Source organism: Macrotis lagotis, chromosome 4, assembly GCF_037893015.1.
Source record: "Macrotis lagotis isolate mMagLag1 chromosome 4, bilby.v1.9.chrom.fasta, whole genome shotgun sequence".
NCBI lineage: Eukaryota > Metazoa > Chordata > Mammalia > Peramelemorphia > Peramelidae > Macrotis > Macrotis lagotis.
Window position 1 is genome coordinate 20,426,648 of NC_133661.1, and position 17,607 is coordinate 20,444,254.

Sequence of the window (17,607 nt, forward strand, 5' to 3'; positions counted from 1 at the left end):
TGAGAAGCAGTGACCCAGAACTTGGGCCCATTTCTCCCTCCAGTCTGCCTCCTGGCTGCCCAGAGCACAAGTCATTCTTGAAAATTCAGTTTCTTCTGTTCAATGAAATAGCTAATCAGTGAGGAATTAGGAGAGGATGGTTCGGCTCTTCACAAGCCACACCACATGGCGTTTTAAGCTGCTGTTTGTCCTGATTTAGATTGCCTGAGGCCCCCTACGCTCCAGACTCATGGTCCTGGAAGCTGCCTCCCCAAAGTCTCCTCCTCCGGGTTTCACAGGGGACTCCTGAGATCTCCATGAGTAAAAAGTGACAAGATATTCTCCACAACATAATCGTGGCGCTGGTGAGAAGTTGTGGCTACTCTCCCAAGGGACGAGTGGCTTATCCAAGGGGGTCTAGTCAGCACAGTGAACAGACACCAAGCCAAGTCTCCCGGTCGTCACAGTCCTCTCAATGAAATCACCATTGTTGGATGGGCAGACGTATGTGCACATGTGTACATAGGCACTGACAGGCTTATGTATGCACACACATTCACTGTTGAGTCGTTTTCAATCACGTCTGACTCTTGGGGCCTCTTCGGGGCTTTCTTGGCAGAGATGCTGCTGGGGTTGGCTGTTTCTTCAGCTCATTATACAGATGAAGAAACAGACAAAGAGTTACGGGACTTGGTGAGGGTCACACAGCTGGTGAGTGTCTGAGGCCAGATTTGAACTCAGGAGGAGAAGTCTTCCTGACTCAAGGCCCAGGACTCTCTTCACTGCACCAAACTAGGATGTCTTATTTCCCATAAAGTATGTAACAATAGTTTACTTTTTATTCCCTGAATAATACTGAATTTTCCTTGGTTCGTTAAGTCTCAGGCCAGTCTTAACAGGCCATCTTCTTCTTCTTTGCAGATTATTCAAAAGTTCACTTAACACAGCTCTTGGAAAAGGCTGAAGTGATCGCAGGACGTATGCTTAAATTTACCGTTTTTTATCGTAATCAACAAAAAGAATACTTTGACTACATCCGGTAAGAACCCAAAAATAACCTTTTGCGAGAGTAACTTATTTAGAATTTATCTAATTTGTGCTTAAGAATCTGCCTGCTTCAAAGTTTACACGGGAAATGTTAATTACTCTGTTGATTTTAATTTCTGAAAGGAAAAAAAGTCTAAAACAACCATTTTGCCAAAGTTCCATTCAGTGACTACTTAGCACGGAAAGGAAAAACACATGTGAACTTGAACCAGAAATTAGATGAATAAAATTATATTTGAAATTCTAACTGAGATAACCTGCTGCTAGTATGATTCAGTGGCCTTTTACAGTTTGTATTTTCAAATACCTAATTCTCTTTGGACTTGTTGGTCTGTGAAGAAGGCCTCCGCCCCTGGGATCTTTGGGTCCCTGGAGTGCTGAGCCTGCTCCCCAGGCAGGGAGCGTCTACGCCTCTGCAGACACACTCCTCTGCTACCATAAATCCCTTTCTTGGTCTCTTCTCGACAATGAAAACAGAGAAGTTGGACCGTCTGGTCTGAGCTGTGGTCATGTGACTTTCATGGGGCCTTGAGGTCCCCTCCCTTACCTTGATCCCTGTGTCTTCTGCAAATTGCGCTCCATTGGCTGCCTTTGAACCCCAAAATATCCATTTAATTGATGTTCCTGAAAGTTGACAGTGGTCACCAGGGAAGCCCAATACACCCTTAGAAAAGCAGCCAATGATTCAGTCCTTTGGGCATTTTCTAACTTTTTTAGTGATTCATTCATTGGAGGAGCAAAGTGTTCCCCAGTATCTGAAGGTGGCAGTGGGGAAGGAGCTCAGCCAATGATGCAAACCCGGGATGCTGGAACCATTAAGCCCAGCCTTTCCGCAGCCTTGGTCAGCATCCTTGGCCTGGGGTCTGTTTTCCTTTCCTGGTTTCACTGTCCATCCCAGCCCAGTTTGAATGATCTGTACTCTGTGGAGCTTCTATAAGACACACGTGTAACCCTAAGAAATGATCTGCTGCATGTGACTGGCTGCACACGGGGGGCGAGGGATGCCGGCGTCTGTTTTAGGCCTTGGCAAGTTCCCATCGAAGCTTCTTGTCAGGTGAGAACTTTGGAAGGTTGTGGAGCCAAGAGCATCTTCTGTTGAGGGTCGTTGCCCTTGGCCTGAGATGATGGCGAATGCTGAAGAGTGGCCGGGATGGGTCCACAGATGGCCAGGGCGCCCTCTCCTGATGAAACACATCCGGTCCTTGCCATGGCCTTGGACCAGAGATGCCCTGAGAACGGCTGCCTAGGACCAGGACGACGCAGCGTGGCATTCATTCGGCTCTCCACCGGAGGGCAGGCTCGCTCCACACCAGACTGTCTACACCTCTTGCTGGGCGCAGCTCCTCCCCACTCTGGTCCCAGCTCTTCACCAGCAGCATCAACACATGGAGCCCAGGGAAGGAAGGGGAGCTGCGGTCAGAAGGACCGGCCTGCCCACGGTCAGCCTTGGCCTGGCTGCCTTTCCCAGGGCTGGATGGAAAAGGAAAGGGGGAGCTCAAAGGTGGAGTCTGCCTGCCCTCCCTCTGAGCGGGCTTGGGGGCATGGCGGCGGGGGGACATGATGGCTGCAAGGAGGCGGCCAGTAAATGTTTATGCCTAAGAACCAGCAAGGATTCCTTCGCTCTTGTGTTATTGAACTGAATAGGCTCGAAGCCATCTTCCAGAGAATCCAGCTGGGACAGGTCGCCTGGACTTTTACTTTCTGTTGATACCTTTTAAAAAAATAGCTTTTTTTAGGTCAAAAGAATAAAATGTTTGGGAAAAGCTGAGGAATAGATTCACTTTCCTGTCTCCTTTTTCCAGCTTCATGCCTGGGCAAATGACTTGTTTCTGTCTTTGAGACGATTAAATGGCAGAGAAGGCTTGGGTGTCCCCCCAGAATACAGCCAGCCCTGCCTGACCCGGGGTCAGCTCAGCCCCAGGAAGAAGCAGACTTCTGGGGCTGCCGAGGCACTACCAAGGCAGGCTAGGCCTAGAGGCTCGGGGCCGGGGGCTTAAGGTCCTCAGGGTGGGGGGACTCTGCCAGCCTAGAAATGAAGGTAGTGGTTGACTGAATTAGCTGGGTGGGGCAGTGACTAGAGCTCAGACCCTGAAGTCAAGAAGACCTGAGTTCAAATGCTGCCTCAGACACTAGAAGCTCACTAGCTGGGTGACCTTGGGCAAGTCACCTCGCATCCAGGGCCATCTCTGCTCATCCTGATCCATCTCTGGCTCTGGAGGAAAAAGGGAAGTGGGGATTTGGCACAACCCCCACTCCAATCCAGTTCGTGGCCTCACCTCCCTGATGTCATGGGCCCTTCAAGAATGAAGGACAAAGTCTGCCCCATCCCAGGACTTATGTGAAGAACGCCCTGGAAGGGGGTGCTGTTGGGCTCATTTTACAGATGAAGAAACTGAAACAAGCAGGCAAATGACTTCCTCAGACCACACAGAGTAAATTTGAACTTGGGTCTTTCTGACTCTAGGCCCAGCTCACTAGCCACTGTGGGGCCCCCTCGCCACCTGAATGCCAACTAGGGAGCTGGGGGCCCTATGGATGAGGGGCTAAGAACTCGGTGCAGAGAAGACCAGGGTTCAAATTCTGCCTCAGTGAGGTCAATCACAACCTCAATTTTCTTATTTATGAAATAAAGACTAGGGAAAAGGTTCCTTCCAGTGCTAACTATGCAGTAAATTATTATTATTAATAATTATTCATCATTATTATTATTATATTTAAGCCCTTCATATTCCAGATAAGAAAGCTGAGGAGATGGGGTTTCCTGGGAAGCTTGCCTTGTAACTGCTTTTCAGTTTAGAAATAGGAAGGGAGGGGTGGCTAGGTGGCGTAGTGGATAAAGCACCAGCCTTGGAGTCAGGAGTACCTGGGTTCAAATCCGGTCTCAGACACTTAATAATTACCTAGCTGTGTGGCCTTGGGCAAGCCACTTAACCCCGTTTGCCTTGCAAAAACCTAAAAAAAAAATAGGAAGGGGCAGCTAGGTGACGCAGTGAATAGAGCACCAGCCCTGGAGTCAGGAGGACCCGAGTTCAAATCCGACCTCAGACACTTAATGATTACCTAGCTGTGTGGCCTTGGGCAAGCCACTTAACCCCATTGCCTTGCAAAAAAAAAAAAAAATAAGTTTAGAAATAGGAACAACCACCAAGAAGACGAACCGGCAGGCAGAGCTCCTGAAAAGGAACTAGGGGAGCTTGTCAGCCCAGGCCCACGCTGAGCAGGGAGCCTGCGGATGGCCACCATCTTTGGGGTGCTGCTTCTCCTGGGCTGCCTAAAGAGAAACAGCAATATGGTTAACATTTGGATTTATGAAGGAAACATTAAAGAATTTTTGCCTCTATAGGATGTTAAGACAAGTTATTTTTCTTACTTTTTAGTGAATGCTAATTATCATAAGAAATCCAACGTTTGCATTTGATGTATACTTGCCTGTGATCAAGCTTATGTTTTTAGAAGAAATGCAACTTCAAGCAATGTTGGAAACAGGAAATGCCAGTTTTAATTGGACAATTGCTTAGAAAAATATTCTATGGGGGGCGGCTAGGTGCTGCAGTGGACAAGCTCCAGCCCTGGAGTCAGGAGGACCTGAGTTCAAATCCAACCTCAGACACTTGCCTTGCAACTCTCCCTCCCCCCAAAAGAAAAATAGTCTATGTCATCAGTGCTTAGCACAGTGCCTGACATGGGAGACACCCCACAAATGACTGATTTACTCTATACTGTTGGTCAAAAATGGACTAGAGTTAGATGAAATTATCTAGACTAGAAGGTAAGGTCTGGAGCGATTAAAGGACAGGGTTCTGAATAACTCAGCTATTCAGTAATGATGAAGACTCAAATGTCAAAAAATCCTGGGTGCTTAGACAAGCTGCATTAAATATGGAATTATTTCTTATATTTTTTGTTCAAAGTATAATTTTTGAATGTAGACTGAAAACCTGATAATTTCTCATTTAACGGATTGGGACCACCTAATCTGAGTCAAAAGAGCCTTTTTATTCAGATTGTTTGGAAAATGGAGAGTTCTGATTGAGAATTCTGACGAGTTTGCAGTTAAAACAAAGAATTCATGAATCTCCAATTTTCAAAGAATTAGACTCAAATCAAACACCTATCAAGAAGCTGATAAAACATAATTTCACTCACTGATGACTTAGATGAAACTTTGGGATCTTGTGGTATGTCCAAGTGAGCCTACACGGTCGGGGTACGGAGTCTAAAATTCAGCAAATAGTCATCACCTACTGTATGCATAACAGACCACTGAAAATGCTGGGAGCTTCCATCTCAGTGTGGGGAAAGGACCCACCTCAGTGCGACACATAGAACAGGAGCAAATGGGGGCTTTGAGCTTGGCTCCCTTCCACAACCGAGTTTGGAGCCTTCATCTTTTGAGGAAGCTGGTGTTCTTGAAGGGGTCCTCCTCCTCTGAGGCATCCCAAAAGTCTTAGTGCCATGGGAGGCTATGCACGCTCTCAAAGGCAGCTGGGTAGGGCTGCAATGGCCAGAGCACCGGGCCCAGAGTCAGGAAGACCCTGGACACCTGACACTAGTGGTGTGTCCTTGGGCGAGTTCCAGCCACTCCTTATTTCTGCAAAATGGTGATCATGACACGGCCCCGCCTCCTGGGATGATGGTGATGATGATAGCTTTTTATCCTTCATGACATCAGGGAGGTGATGCCATGACAAGCACATGACTGAGTGAGGAGCGGCTGTGTTAAGTCACCTCTCCTCTGGAGCCAACTGGGTCCAGTGGCCAGACAGAAATGGATAAGCCCTGGATGCAAGGCAGTCCGGGTTAAGTGACTTGTCCAAAGTCACACAGTTGTGTCTGAGGCTGGAATCGAACTCTGGTCCTCCTGACTCCAGGGCTGGCGCTGTAGCTGCTGCCCCACCTAGCTGCCCTAGATGCCCTCCCGGGGATATCATAAAGGACTGTGAGGCCTGGTCAGCCCCATGTAAAGGCCGGCCAAGCTTGTTTCTGTTCCAGTTCAAGCTTTCTGCAGCCTTGAGGCTTGGGGCGGGGGCTGCCCTGTAGACTCCCTTGCTCCAGCCAGCTGGTCGCCCCTGGTTTTATCTCGTGGTGGCCCTGCAAACCACATCCCCCATTTAAGGAAGCTTTTGGCTCACTCAGTGAACCCTGCTCAAAAGGAAGAGGGGCAGCATCGGGGCATTGTGTAAGCATGGCCCAGGCCACAAGCACAAGACCCAGAGAGGCGGTCCATGAAGTTCGAGAGGAGGCTTGGGGGGGGTCTGCGGGGACCCCTTGGCAGGGCCTGACCTCGGGCTCTTTCCTGGATGCATCATTCCCAGTCCTGGACTTGGGGGAGTTTAGATTCTAGGGAAATAGAAATGGAACACGTTCAAGTTCCTTCTACTTGGCAGCTCGTGCATTGAGTGAAGCTGAAGTCTTTCAGCCATGGGACACCTCGAAAAATGGGAAAGGCGAGCTCTCTGTGCCAGCCTCCTGGGGTGGTACGCTCTGGCCCCAATGCTGGGCGCAGAGCCTGGCCAGGTGCACCAACCGTCTCACCGGCCATCTCCGGGGGGCTGTGTGGGAAAGCTTGGGGGGGGGGGGCTCCCAGGAGCAACACTAACAGGTCTCCCTCCTCGACTTGCAGAGACCAGCACGGGAACGCCATGCAGCCCTCCGTCAAGGACAACAGCGGGAGCCACGGCTCCCCCATCAGCGGGAAGCTGGAGGGTATCTTCTTCAGCTGCAGCACCGAGTTCAACACGGGGAAGCCCCCCCAAGATTCCCCTTATGGCCGATACCGGTTCGAGATCGCAGCAGAGAAACTTTTTAACCCCAACACCAACTTGTACTTTGGGGACTTCTACTGTATGTACACCGCCTATCATTACGTGATTCTGGTCGTGGCCCCCGTCGGGTCCCCGGGAGATGAATTCTGTAAGCAACGCCTCCCTCAGCTCAACTCTAAGGATAATAAGTTTCTGACCTGCACTGAAGAAGGCGGCCTGCTGGTTTACCACCATGCCCAGGATGTCATTTTAGAAGTTATTTACACCGACCCCGTGGATCTCTCCCTTGGCACCGTGGCAGAAATCACTGGGCACCAGCTCATGAGCTTGTCTACTGCAAACGCAAAGAAAGATCCCAGCTGCAAAACCTGCAACATCAGCGTTGGACGCTAAGGCGCTCTTGCTGTCCTGTCCCCCCTCGGCCCTCGTCAGCCCCCCAGGAGCATCTGCCTCTCCGTCGTCCATCCTCATCGCCGGGTGTTCTCCTCCGAAGCATGTCCAGGCTGCCGGGGCCCAAAGCCGTCGGCACATTTCACGTTTCTTTCATAGCCCTTCTAGTACCCCCCCCCCCACTCCGCCCTCCCATCACTTAGATGATGAAAGGTCCCGAGTTCTCCTTCCGGCCCTTGTTTGTTGCCTAGATGCTGCAATGTCTTTTCTGTATCCTTTTCTGCTGAACATAACAAAATGAATCTATATAGACAGCTTTAGCAAAATATGAATTAATGGCTTACAAATGGTGTTTAAATATGCATTCATTTTAATCTACTGAACAAATATTGGGACAACTCCAAACAGCATGAGAGGTTGTAATTGCAGCATGAAGTTAAAAATCCTGAAGCCTAGACTTGTCAGCACTTCCAACTTGTTGTTTGACAGTGTTATTTATGTTATTTATATTAGCTAACAGGAAACAACTACTGTGTTTCACCATAATAAATATAATAGAAAAATATTTTATTTGTACTGTTATAAAATATTTACAATCATATAGAATATAGAGATTACATTTTAATAGCAATTGTGCACAGTTCATGAAGCCATTCCCCCTTCTCAAAGACATAGCTTGTGAATCTCAAGTTTCAGTCAGCTGTGTATCTGTTCTGTTATTACTAGAGATGGATTTCAATTAAACACGTTTATGAAGATTATTCTGATTCATAAAAGTTATAAAATACCAAGTCAATACACAGAAAACACCAAGCCAGGGAAATGGAAAAGTCCACTTGGGAAGTGGCTGACAATTTTCTCATCCGGCCTGTGAAAAGGAGACTTTCTTCAGAACCGTGCTTAAACAACATCACATACACTAGAAATGCAAATGTGGTTGGGACCCCAGGAAGTGTTGCCATTTTACACAGGCTTCACCAAAAACAAAACGAATGATGGTGCGCCGTCCCCCGGTGTGGTGCAGAGCCATAGACTCCATCTGATGGGACCGGTCACCACCTCTCTGGCCAAGCTCCCAAAGCTCCATTGTCCTTTGTTAGGCAACAGGCAGTCACAAAGCTTGGAATGCACTTTTGCCCAGAGATGAGAGGAGATGCTTAGATCTCACCAGGTTAGAGCACTTACATCTAGAACATTAAGAAAAAACGCCTATTTTCAATGGAAAAATAGTCATATAATCTGAGTTTCAGGAAGCAAAAAGCTTAACAATCATAACCAGCAATTCAGTGATATGCTACAGACACTTAGCTATCCAAAATACCTGTTTTCAAATCTGAATGCAATATTTTTATTTTAATATAAACATCTGGCAAGTATAGACAATGAATACTTGATAATTCACAAAGTGCATGCCGTCAGAATGAGCTTTGGTAATTGGGAACACAAAATTGCAAATCATAGGCCAAAATAAGGTGCTCATTTTATGAGAAATTAGAAATCAGCAATCACCTACTCTAAGGTCAATTATTTTAAGGTACTGCAGACATAAAAGGACAATTGAGTGTCTGGGGGAGTTTTGCTTATCTAAGAAAGAAATTTCTAGGAGAAGCTTAACTATTTTACTACCAGTATTACTCCTTTCTATTTGAAAAACCAGAATTTCTCCTGTTGCTTTTCCCCAATGCAGTTTTGACTTTAACACCCACTCCCTTCCTTGTGCCATCAGTCGAGCAGCTCTTTAGGGTGACCTCCCCTCACTGTCCTCCTTGGGCTCTTCTCCCCGGGTGGCTTTGCTGTGACTCCAGGACCCTCCTCCGGGTCTCCCTGGGCCGGCCATAGCTTAAAGTGCTTCTGAATGTGTTTAGCTGACCTGGAGGGGGGGAGGCAGCCTTCCACCCGGCCCTTTCCTCCTCTCAGATTGTCTTGGACACCTCTTGTTTACTGATGAGAACCTCCAGTAATCGCAGTTTCGCTTTTATGTGCTTGTACTCATAATATTCATCTGCCATGGGAATCCGATCTTCCTTTTGTGGGCTCCTGGGGGGGGAGAAAAGATGAGAGGGCTGAGTCCGCCAGGCTAGGCTATCCTTCCCTCCTTTGGGAGGGTCTGGGGGCCAAGGCGGGGAGAGCAGAAGGCCCTCCCCTCAGAGCCCTTCTTGTGGTCTGGGCACCCCTGTAATTCTGAGCTTTCACCCAAACCACCCTGTGCTCCCGGGCAGGGCACCGAAGCCATAACGAGGCCTCATTTCAGAGACAGATGCCTGGCTTCAAGCTGTGTGCTGCTTGCTGTGCCCCTCTTCAAGGGTCTAAACCACTGGGTTTTAGTTACCCCCCCCTTTCTGCATAGTAGTTTAGACAGAGCTCGGGGGGTGAGTTTACATGCCAGCTCTGTGGTCCAAGGGTGACCCGTGTATGCTTCCATCCCCATTCAAGAGGACCGTGCTAACATCTGGGGGAGAAGGCATCTGTGTGGTCAGGAGATGGGTTCAAGATTCAAACTGCTGCAGGTCCCAGAAGGCAAGTGTTCTAACCCAGTTGCTAAGAAGGTAAACTGTTTGCAGGACATTTTATATCTGTGACCTGGAACTGGAGACGAGGGGGAACCCCAGCCCACCTACCCCAACCCATCAGGAAATATAGGAAAAGACCTTTCAGCAGGGAAATGGGTTTTCTCTGTCTTTGGCCCCTGCCCAGCTCTGACCTTGCACTTTAGGTTTTTAGAGCATCCACCTCGACCGTCACCCCCTTCACTGAAGTCTGGTGGACAGTGAGTGGAGGGCAGCAGCTAACTGGGAAGAACCAGTTCCTCGGCCCTGGAGTCAGGATCTCAGAGGCCAGATTAGTTGGCTGGACTGAGAGGGCTGGCGTCCGGTGTCTGCAGCCATCGAGTCCGGGCTCGCCGGTCCACGGCTCTGATGGGACCTTGCTGTTCCACCCCACGCTGGCTTCTAGGATTTCTCCCTATTCATGCCCATCCTCATCACATGAGCTAAGAGTGAAGTGCCCAAAGGTGGCCGGCTCTCATCCAGATGCCCTCTTGCCTAATGACGACAGGTCTAGAATTCTGGCAGCTCACATGGAGCCACCACCATGGTGGAGAAACGTCCAAGTGATGCAAGACAGTGTCCTCTCCCACCTGTCAAGCTAGCATTAATTACTGGGGTGCCGGCCACTACAGGGCAACGGGGACACAAAGACTGAAATGGGGTACTCTAGGGCTGTGAAGGAAGACCCCCCCCTGGTCCTGGTTAAGGGCCTGACCATGGACAAGTCTTAACTGTGGGGTTTTTAACTTTCAGGTAGGTAAGGAGCTGTTAGGATGAACCACCCTCCCCTTCCCAAGAAGGGGTTTGTAGCTCAAGGCCATGCCCACCAAGGAGAGGACCAATCTCTGGCAGAGCTGGACTCTGGACTCATTGCTCAATAGGCCACATGACCTTGTGGATGGGGGCGGGGAGGACCCCAGCCACAGAACATCCTTGAGGCTTTGAAAGGGGGTCAAGGTCAGTGATGGAGCAATAAGGTTGGGGGGGTAGATAACCCATAGGAATCAGCTCAAACAGCCAGTCAGACCTCCAAGTCCAACAAGACAGCTACATGCACAACACGCTAACAGGCACGTGCTCCTGCAGCCATGTCTGCAAGGGTGTTCTCTACCCCAAACCCCCTCCCTACTCCTCTCTCTCTCTCTCTCTCTCTCTCTCTCTCTCTCTCTCAACTGCCCCCCCAGAAAAGTGGGGAGGGGACCCTGAAACCCAGAACCCCCCTCTTCACTCCATCCTCCTGTGCCCATGGGCAATGCTGGGTCTCAGTTTCTCCAGGCTTGTGCACAGTCCAAGACATCACATTTCTTCAGTTCCTAATTAACTTCCAAGACAGGATAATTAGAATTACTGTCCTCTGATGTGTTTTCTGAATGCGGGTCCTCTACCTTTGGAGCCATCGCAAGGCTTGCTTCTTCCCACAAATACTCAGTGGGTGGTCTTCCTGGGACCATGACTTATGTCCCAGCACTCTCGAGTGACGCAGCATTTGGTGTACCTGATCCACTCCCATCTTCCGAACATGCCCGGCACCAGGTCTCACTGATCCCATTTACAGATGAAGAAACTGAGGCCCAGAGGAAGAGGAACTTTGACATCACTGGGCAGTGTGAGCATGTCAGGAGGGGGATCTGAGCTCTGGTCTGGCATGCCCATCTCCTTCCCAGGGCCCTCTCCCTGCCACTGCATCCTCGGAACCCCAGAGCCTCCCCCACTGCCCTGGCATCATTCTCTCCAGATTCTGAGGCACCACCACACCAAACCCTCCCCATTTCTTTCCTTTTTCATCCAACCTACAACTTCTTCACGTCGCCTTCTCCGACTGCGGCATGAGCTCCCGGAGGGCTGGGCCCCCGATTACTTGTCTACATCACTGATCCCAGGGGCTGGCACCCGCTAAATGAAGGCTCGTTCACTCAGAGCGAACTAACAAAGGAGTCTGTGAAATACTTCCTGCCCCTCCTTGTGGAAGGAGCTGCTTTAGTGTCGCTGAGCCACGGAGTGGCTGAGGACTGGGTGGGCAGAGTGCGTCCATGTCAGTCCACACATTGAATTATGGCTTGATCCACAGAAAAGCATCTCCTAGACCTCATCTCCTAGGGCCAGGTGAGCTGACTGGAGCAGCTTTCCTCTGCTGTGGATAACTTCCAGAGAAGTGAGGGGAACTAAGATGTGGGGTGACCTCCCGGGCCTCTTGAAAGGGACCCTGACCAGAATCATTCATCAACCATCTTGGGCACACTGAAGAGGCCACTGGGCTTGAAATCGGAAAGCCCAGACATCAAATCCAGCCTCAGGCCCCGGGGGGGGCTGGTCCCTTAACCTCTGCCTCAGCACTGGCTACACCTTCCACCGTCGCTGCCACCACCAGTACCAGGGAGTCCAATCCAGTGTAATCACTCTCTGGGTCCCTACAATAGGAGCCACTCATCCTCCTCACATGTTCTGACCACAGTTCACCGGCACAGGTGCCCAGGATGCCCCTGCTGGGTCTTACCGTCCAGTCTGCTTAAAAAACTGCTCTTCAAATTCTCTTAAGGCCTTCCGAAGCCTCTTCTTGTCAGCCCTGGTTTCTCGAAGATGATCGAGTAGAACTGGCCTGTGAAAGGTAAAGGCAGAGAGGCCGGTCCTAAGAGATGGGCTTATCAGAACCCCTGCAGCCACCCCAGGCACCCGTCCATCCAATGGACAGATAGACTTAAGATGGCTGCCCACCCCTCATCACCCCAAAGATGACCATCAGGGAGAACAGCAACAAGAGTGACCTCCATATGAGAGGGGCATCCTGGAGAATCGGGGCAGGGAGTGGGAGGAAACTGGCCTGGGAAGGGCCCTCGATGCCAAACAGAAGCCGGGCACCAGGGGCCACGACAACCTCTTAGGGAGGGAGAGACAAGATTTAAAGTGCTTTTGGAAGCTGAACCCAATTGACGAATGGTAAGGCAGCCAGGAAAGAAAGAAAAAAGGAAGCCTGTCCACTGGTCACTTCCTGGATGGAGGCCAGAGAGAGGAGGCCAAGGTTCTAGCCTGGGAGAGACCCTGGTGGTGAGAACGATGGGACCTTCATTTACTCATGGGACCTTTCTAGGCAAGGCAGGAAAGCAGACTGCCCACGACCAAGGAAGGCTTTGCTTCTCACCTATCAGCTGCCCACAGAGGCAGTGGACACAGAGAATGCTGCCTCATAGGATGAGATCGACTACGGTTGGCTCACAAGCCACACTCCAAAACTAACCATCACACTCACAGATGGCCGAGCCCAGGACCCTCCCCCAACCCAGTCAGCTTCCTGGCCAGGCACCCCTGTCTGTCCTTGTCTGGGCTGGTCCCAGAGGTCCTCTTGGCCCAGAAGGGCAGCACTCACATGGTGGCCTCGTGCAGATTGGACATCGAAAGGGCAGGGTGTCTGACATCCTTCTTGGCATCCAAGGACAAGGCCGCAGCAGGTTCGGACTCATTGGGGAAGGGGAGAGGCTCACCCATGGGCAAGCGGGAGGCGGGTGATGAGGAAGGCTGGTGACTGCCCCGGGGACAGTCTTCATCAGAATCTTCTTCCTCCTGCTTAGTACGGGGAAGATGGGAAGATGACCAAGGAACAAGTTACCAGGACAGACATGGTATCCCAGGATACAGGCCGGGCCCGGCCCAGAGGAAGAGCAAAATGAAGGTGGTCTGACTGATCCCTGCTCTGTCCTCATTCATTTTCTGCCAAGTAGGGGGACCCACTGGAACCTCACTCCCATCTCTAGTCTTTGCAGGAGCTGGAACATGAATGAGTGAGGGCTGGGCTGGGCCCTCCCTGAGGGGCTTCCACTTCAGGAAACTGAAATCTCTCTTGGGAGCAGCTGAGTTACCAAAAGTAAGATGGGGGAGGGGGTGGAAATCATGCACACTTTTCAAGGGGCCCCTCTTGGCAAGGCCCACCAAGCCATCGGCCCCAGACCCCAAGTTATGGTCAGAATGAGCCTGGGCCCTCGCATCCTCAGTTCTAGGTTTTGGGTCAGGCAGGCATTTGGTGACAAGCCAGGACTTGGTCTAGACCGGTCCTGTGCCTCCAAACCTGGCACTCTTCTCAACAATTATGATGACCGCTAGTGAACGCCCCCTGGATCCCAGCCTAGAAACACTAGGTAAACTGCCACCAGAGGCACCAAGAGTCAGGAGGTGGGGCACAAGCCTGAGTGATGGGAATAGCATGACTTGTTTTACAGATGAGGAAACTGAGTCCCAGGAGGGTAAAGGGACGTGATCAGTCACAGGTGATAAATGACATGGGCAGAATCGCAACCCACTTCTTTGAACTCCAAAGCCAGGGCTCCTTCCCTCTACTGCCGAGAGCAGCCCTTGACCATCTCCCCCCACTCTCTCAAAGCACTTTTCACCGAAGAAGCGGACACATGTCTGTTCAAATGTCAGACCCTGACGTTTCTTGGTTATTTTGAATCATGCACTGCACAGAGCATTGATTTCTTAGCGGTCACTCAGAGAGAACTTGTCAACATTCTTGGCTTTTCACAATTGATTACTTTCCTCCCAAAATCTTAACAGTAAATGTTAAAAAGACTCCATCCCTGGAGCCCAGCCCGCCCAAATACTGACCCTTGTCGGGGGGGGGGGGGGCTCCCATGGGTTCCCTCTCAGCCCCCGGGCCTAGTCACCCTGCTTCAGTCTGGGCATCTTCCCAATCCCTAAGCAAGGAGAAGACTTACAATGGTGGGGATCAGGGACGGTGCTGACAGAAGCTGCTTGATGATTCTGTAGCGGTCATAGAGGGGCTTGATGAGGCTCTTGTCCTGCTTCATCACCTGAGAAGTGAGACACATGTTACCACTCTCCTGTACACAGGTGTTGTCTGGAACAGCCCTGGGACCCTAAAGCCCATGCTCAGAACCCTGGCCGGCAGCTCATTCATTAGCAGAGGGAGACTGAACAAACTTGCCAAGGTCCTGGTGAGCCAACCTGATGAAAGGGGATGGAAGATGTGAACTTTCAAAGTCTTTCCCTGATATAGGAAGCAGCTGATTGGGTAAATGGAGTCCAAGATATCCATCTTGTTTCACTGTCTTTGCATCCACTTCTCCACTTCATCTTTAGGATCCAGCCTGGGGCATTCCTTTGTTTCTGTATTTTCCTGTTCACTCCCACAGTCCCCTTGTCCTCCAGCCTTTCATCATCTCTCATCCACACCATGGCCTTCTAGCTGCCCCACTTAGGGTAGGGTCTCCTTAAACATGGGGCCAGCACCCTTCCTGAAAAACTAACAAACCAACCCTCCCCATGACCTCTCCACCTAAAGTCCAAACCCTTTCCTTGGCTTTCCCAGGCCTCCAGAATCTGTTCTCTAGGTGACACAGGGGCCACACCAACCAACTCGGACCTTTAAAGGACGGCCACAAGGACAAGTGACTAACTGTTCCATTTCCTTCTGATCTTCATGCTGTTGGACTCATTCAAAGATGACAAAGAGGATACTTCTGTTTCTAGGTGGGGAGGGGAGTCAATGAAAGGAAAGGATTTCTGTGCAGGATCAATTCAAAAATGACCCTTGCCCACCAAGGCAGCAGAGCTGCCCGGTATCTGATGCTCCACTGCCTGGAAATAAAACAGAAAAGCCTAATGGAGAGTGAGATCCCAGCAGAGGAGGGGGAGGGGCCACCTAGCTGCCAAATGAGATGAATCCTGTTCTTGGGCCTAAAAGACCTGGCAGGGACAAAGACATGCCATCCTCACTAGGATCACAGTGGAAAGGGCTATCACTGGAGTCAAGCCCTCATTCTCTTCCAGGCTCTGACATTTCCTTTATGATTCTAGACTAGTCACTGAACTAACCACCTGAGAGCTTCCTCCTCTGGAAAAGGATGGAGCCAGACAAGATGTCCTTAAAGTCCATTCCCACACTAGACTGCTTATCATAAGGTCATTTCAAAGATAACAGAGAAGCAAAAGAGGCCCCTAAAACCTAGAACCCAAATGTTCTCCTAATTTCTTTTTTAAGACCTAGAAAAAAAATGTTCTTTAAAAAGGGAAGAGTCCAGACCAATGACTTTGATCCAGATGCCTGGTAAGATTCCAGTCTCTATTACTAATGAGCCAACTCTTTGGGATCCAGCAAGTCTTTGCCAAGAACAGGTCATGACAGATGAAGGCACTTGATCAATACAGGCTGACTTATTGAATGCATTCCCTTTGGGACAGGGCCGCTACAGTGGCAGGTGAGACGAATGCTACAGGTAGAGTCTGCCTCCTGAACAAGCTGACCAGGTAACAGCTGGTCAAGAGCACAATGAAGAAGCTTCATGCCCACTTGAAAGGAGGTCTTGCGGGCCGGGCCAGGCTCCGGGGGCCTACGCTGTTCTGCACTTTCACCAGCTACTGGGAGGAAAGCCTGCTTTCCCAATTTGTAGATGGATAACGTGCACTGGAAGACAAAGACAGGGTCCAAGAAGGCATCACCGGGCTAACATGATGTGATCCTGTAACAGTAAGATGAAACGGCAAAGGAGCAAAGGTCAAGTCGGAAACCTGAGTTCAAGAAATTCCCTTCACAAGTAAAGCTGGTGGAGTCGGGACGGCAGTGAAGTTTGTCTCCAGCATTTGTGGAGGGCCATGGAAGGGGAACTGGCAGGAGGACATGGCGCCAAGAGCCAGAAATGAGCAGGTGAATCGCACCGCACTCTTCTGGTCAGAGTGCATTTGGATGAGGGATTTCCGTCCTGGCTTTGACATTTAGGCAATGCCCGAACAATGAAGGGTTCAAGCAAGGAGAAGAGAAGGGGAGGAGTGAGCAGAGCTTACCAGGAAGGACCTTGGCTCCAGGAGAGAGCCTTGGCAGAACTAAGGGATGGCTACCCATTGGGGAATAGCTGAGCAAGTAAGTTGTAGTTTGTGTTTGAGACTTACTGTTCTCAAAGAAATCATGAGGGACAGGACTTCAGAAAAGCCTGGGAAGACTTGTGTGAAGAGAGCAGAACCAGAACATTCTGCTCACTAACAAACAGCAACACTGGGGATGGTCAACTACGATGGATGGTCCATTTCACCAGCATGAAAATCAAAGACAATTTTAAAAGACTTGTGATGGAAAAATGCCGTCCTAGCCAGAGAAAGGACTTTGGGGTTGAAATGCAGACCAAAGCTCATTGTCTTCAACTTTTAAAAGCTGTCTTAAAATTTATGCCATTATTTTCTCTCTAATGTTTTCCTTCCTTCATTTCATTTCATTTTCAACTTACTTGCTCAGATATTCCCCAATGGGTAGCCATCCCTTAGTTCTGCCAAGGCTCTCTCCTGGAGCCAAGGTCCTTCCTGGTAAGCTCTGATTCTTCTCTCACAACATGTTTTTTATGTTTAGCATGGTTATAAATGTAGAGTCTATATAAGATTGCTTTCTGTCAGGGGAAGGGGGAGGGAGAAAGATGTAAAGTTCAAAACCTTGAAAAAAAAAGACTGGTAAAAGCTACCATTTCATGTAGTTGAAAAAACAAATAAACAAACTAATTTTTTTTTTAAAAAAAAGAGCCCTTGGCAGCAGTGACCCTCATTCATGATGGTCCCGGACTCTTTGGGAAGGGATGGGCAATGAATGTGAGAGCCGACTGCAGAAGAGGACAGAGCACTACAGACCAACAGATTTACTTTCCTGAGTTGGGCCAAGCTCCACAGGACTGAGTCGACATCAGCAAAGTCAAATCCTCATATCCAGCAAAACTCCCGCCTCCCAAGCAAATCTGATCCAAAAAAAAGCCATCCAAACCCACAGGAAAAACTCAATGCAGAGTAAACCATAGTATATTCACTTTAAAAACTTCTCTTATGTTTTTCTTTCTTCCTCATGGCTTTTTCCCATGGTTCTATTTCTTCTTTTACAACATGACTAATATGGA

At 49.6% G+C, this 17,607-nt stretch overlaps 2 protein-coding genes across 6 annotated transcripts in view; one reads left to right on the forward strand and one right to left on the reverse strand.

Moving 5' to 3' along the window:
- The window catches only part of PHYHIPL (phytanoyl-CoA 2-hydroxylase interacting protein like), a 65,665-nt gene extending 57,919 nt beyond the window's left edge, over positions 1 to 7,746 (forward strand). For both annotated transcript variants that reach the window (XM_074232289.1, XM_074232290.1), the window contains exons 4-5: positions 901 to 1,018; positions 6,650 to 7,746. In XM_074232289.1, coding sequence (XP_074088390.1) covers positions 901 to 1,018; positions 6,650 to 7,184 — 653 coding nt within the window. In that variant the 3' untranslated portion in view covers positions 7,185 to 7,746. The remainder of the gene's footprint in view (positions 1 to 900; positions 1,019 to 6,649) is intronic.
- FAM13C (family with sequence similarity 13 member C) overlaps positions 7,405 to 17,607 on the reverse strand; it is an 86,745-nt gene continuing 76,542 nt past the window's right edge. For 2 of the 4 annotated variants that reach the window (XM_074232287.1, XM_074232285.1), the window contains exons 11-14: positions 14,434 to 14,529; positions 13,089 to 13,285; positions 12,222 to 12,323; positions 7,406 to 9,218 (exon numbers count right to left, since the gene is read on the reverse strand). In XM_074232287.1, the coding sequence (XP_074088388.1) occupies positions 9,095 to 9,218; positions 12,222 to 12,323; positions 13,089 to 13,285; positions 14,434 to 14,529 (519 nt within the window). In that variant the 3' untranslated portion in view covers positions 7,406 to 9,094. Of the gene's footprint in view, positions 9,219 to 12,221; positions 12,324 to 13,088; positions 13,286 to 14,433; positions 14,530 to 17,607 lie in introns of all 4 variants that reach the window. The other 2 variants (XM_074232286.1, XM_074232288.1) reach the window with 2 other exon arrangements.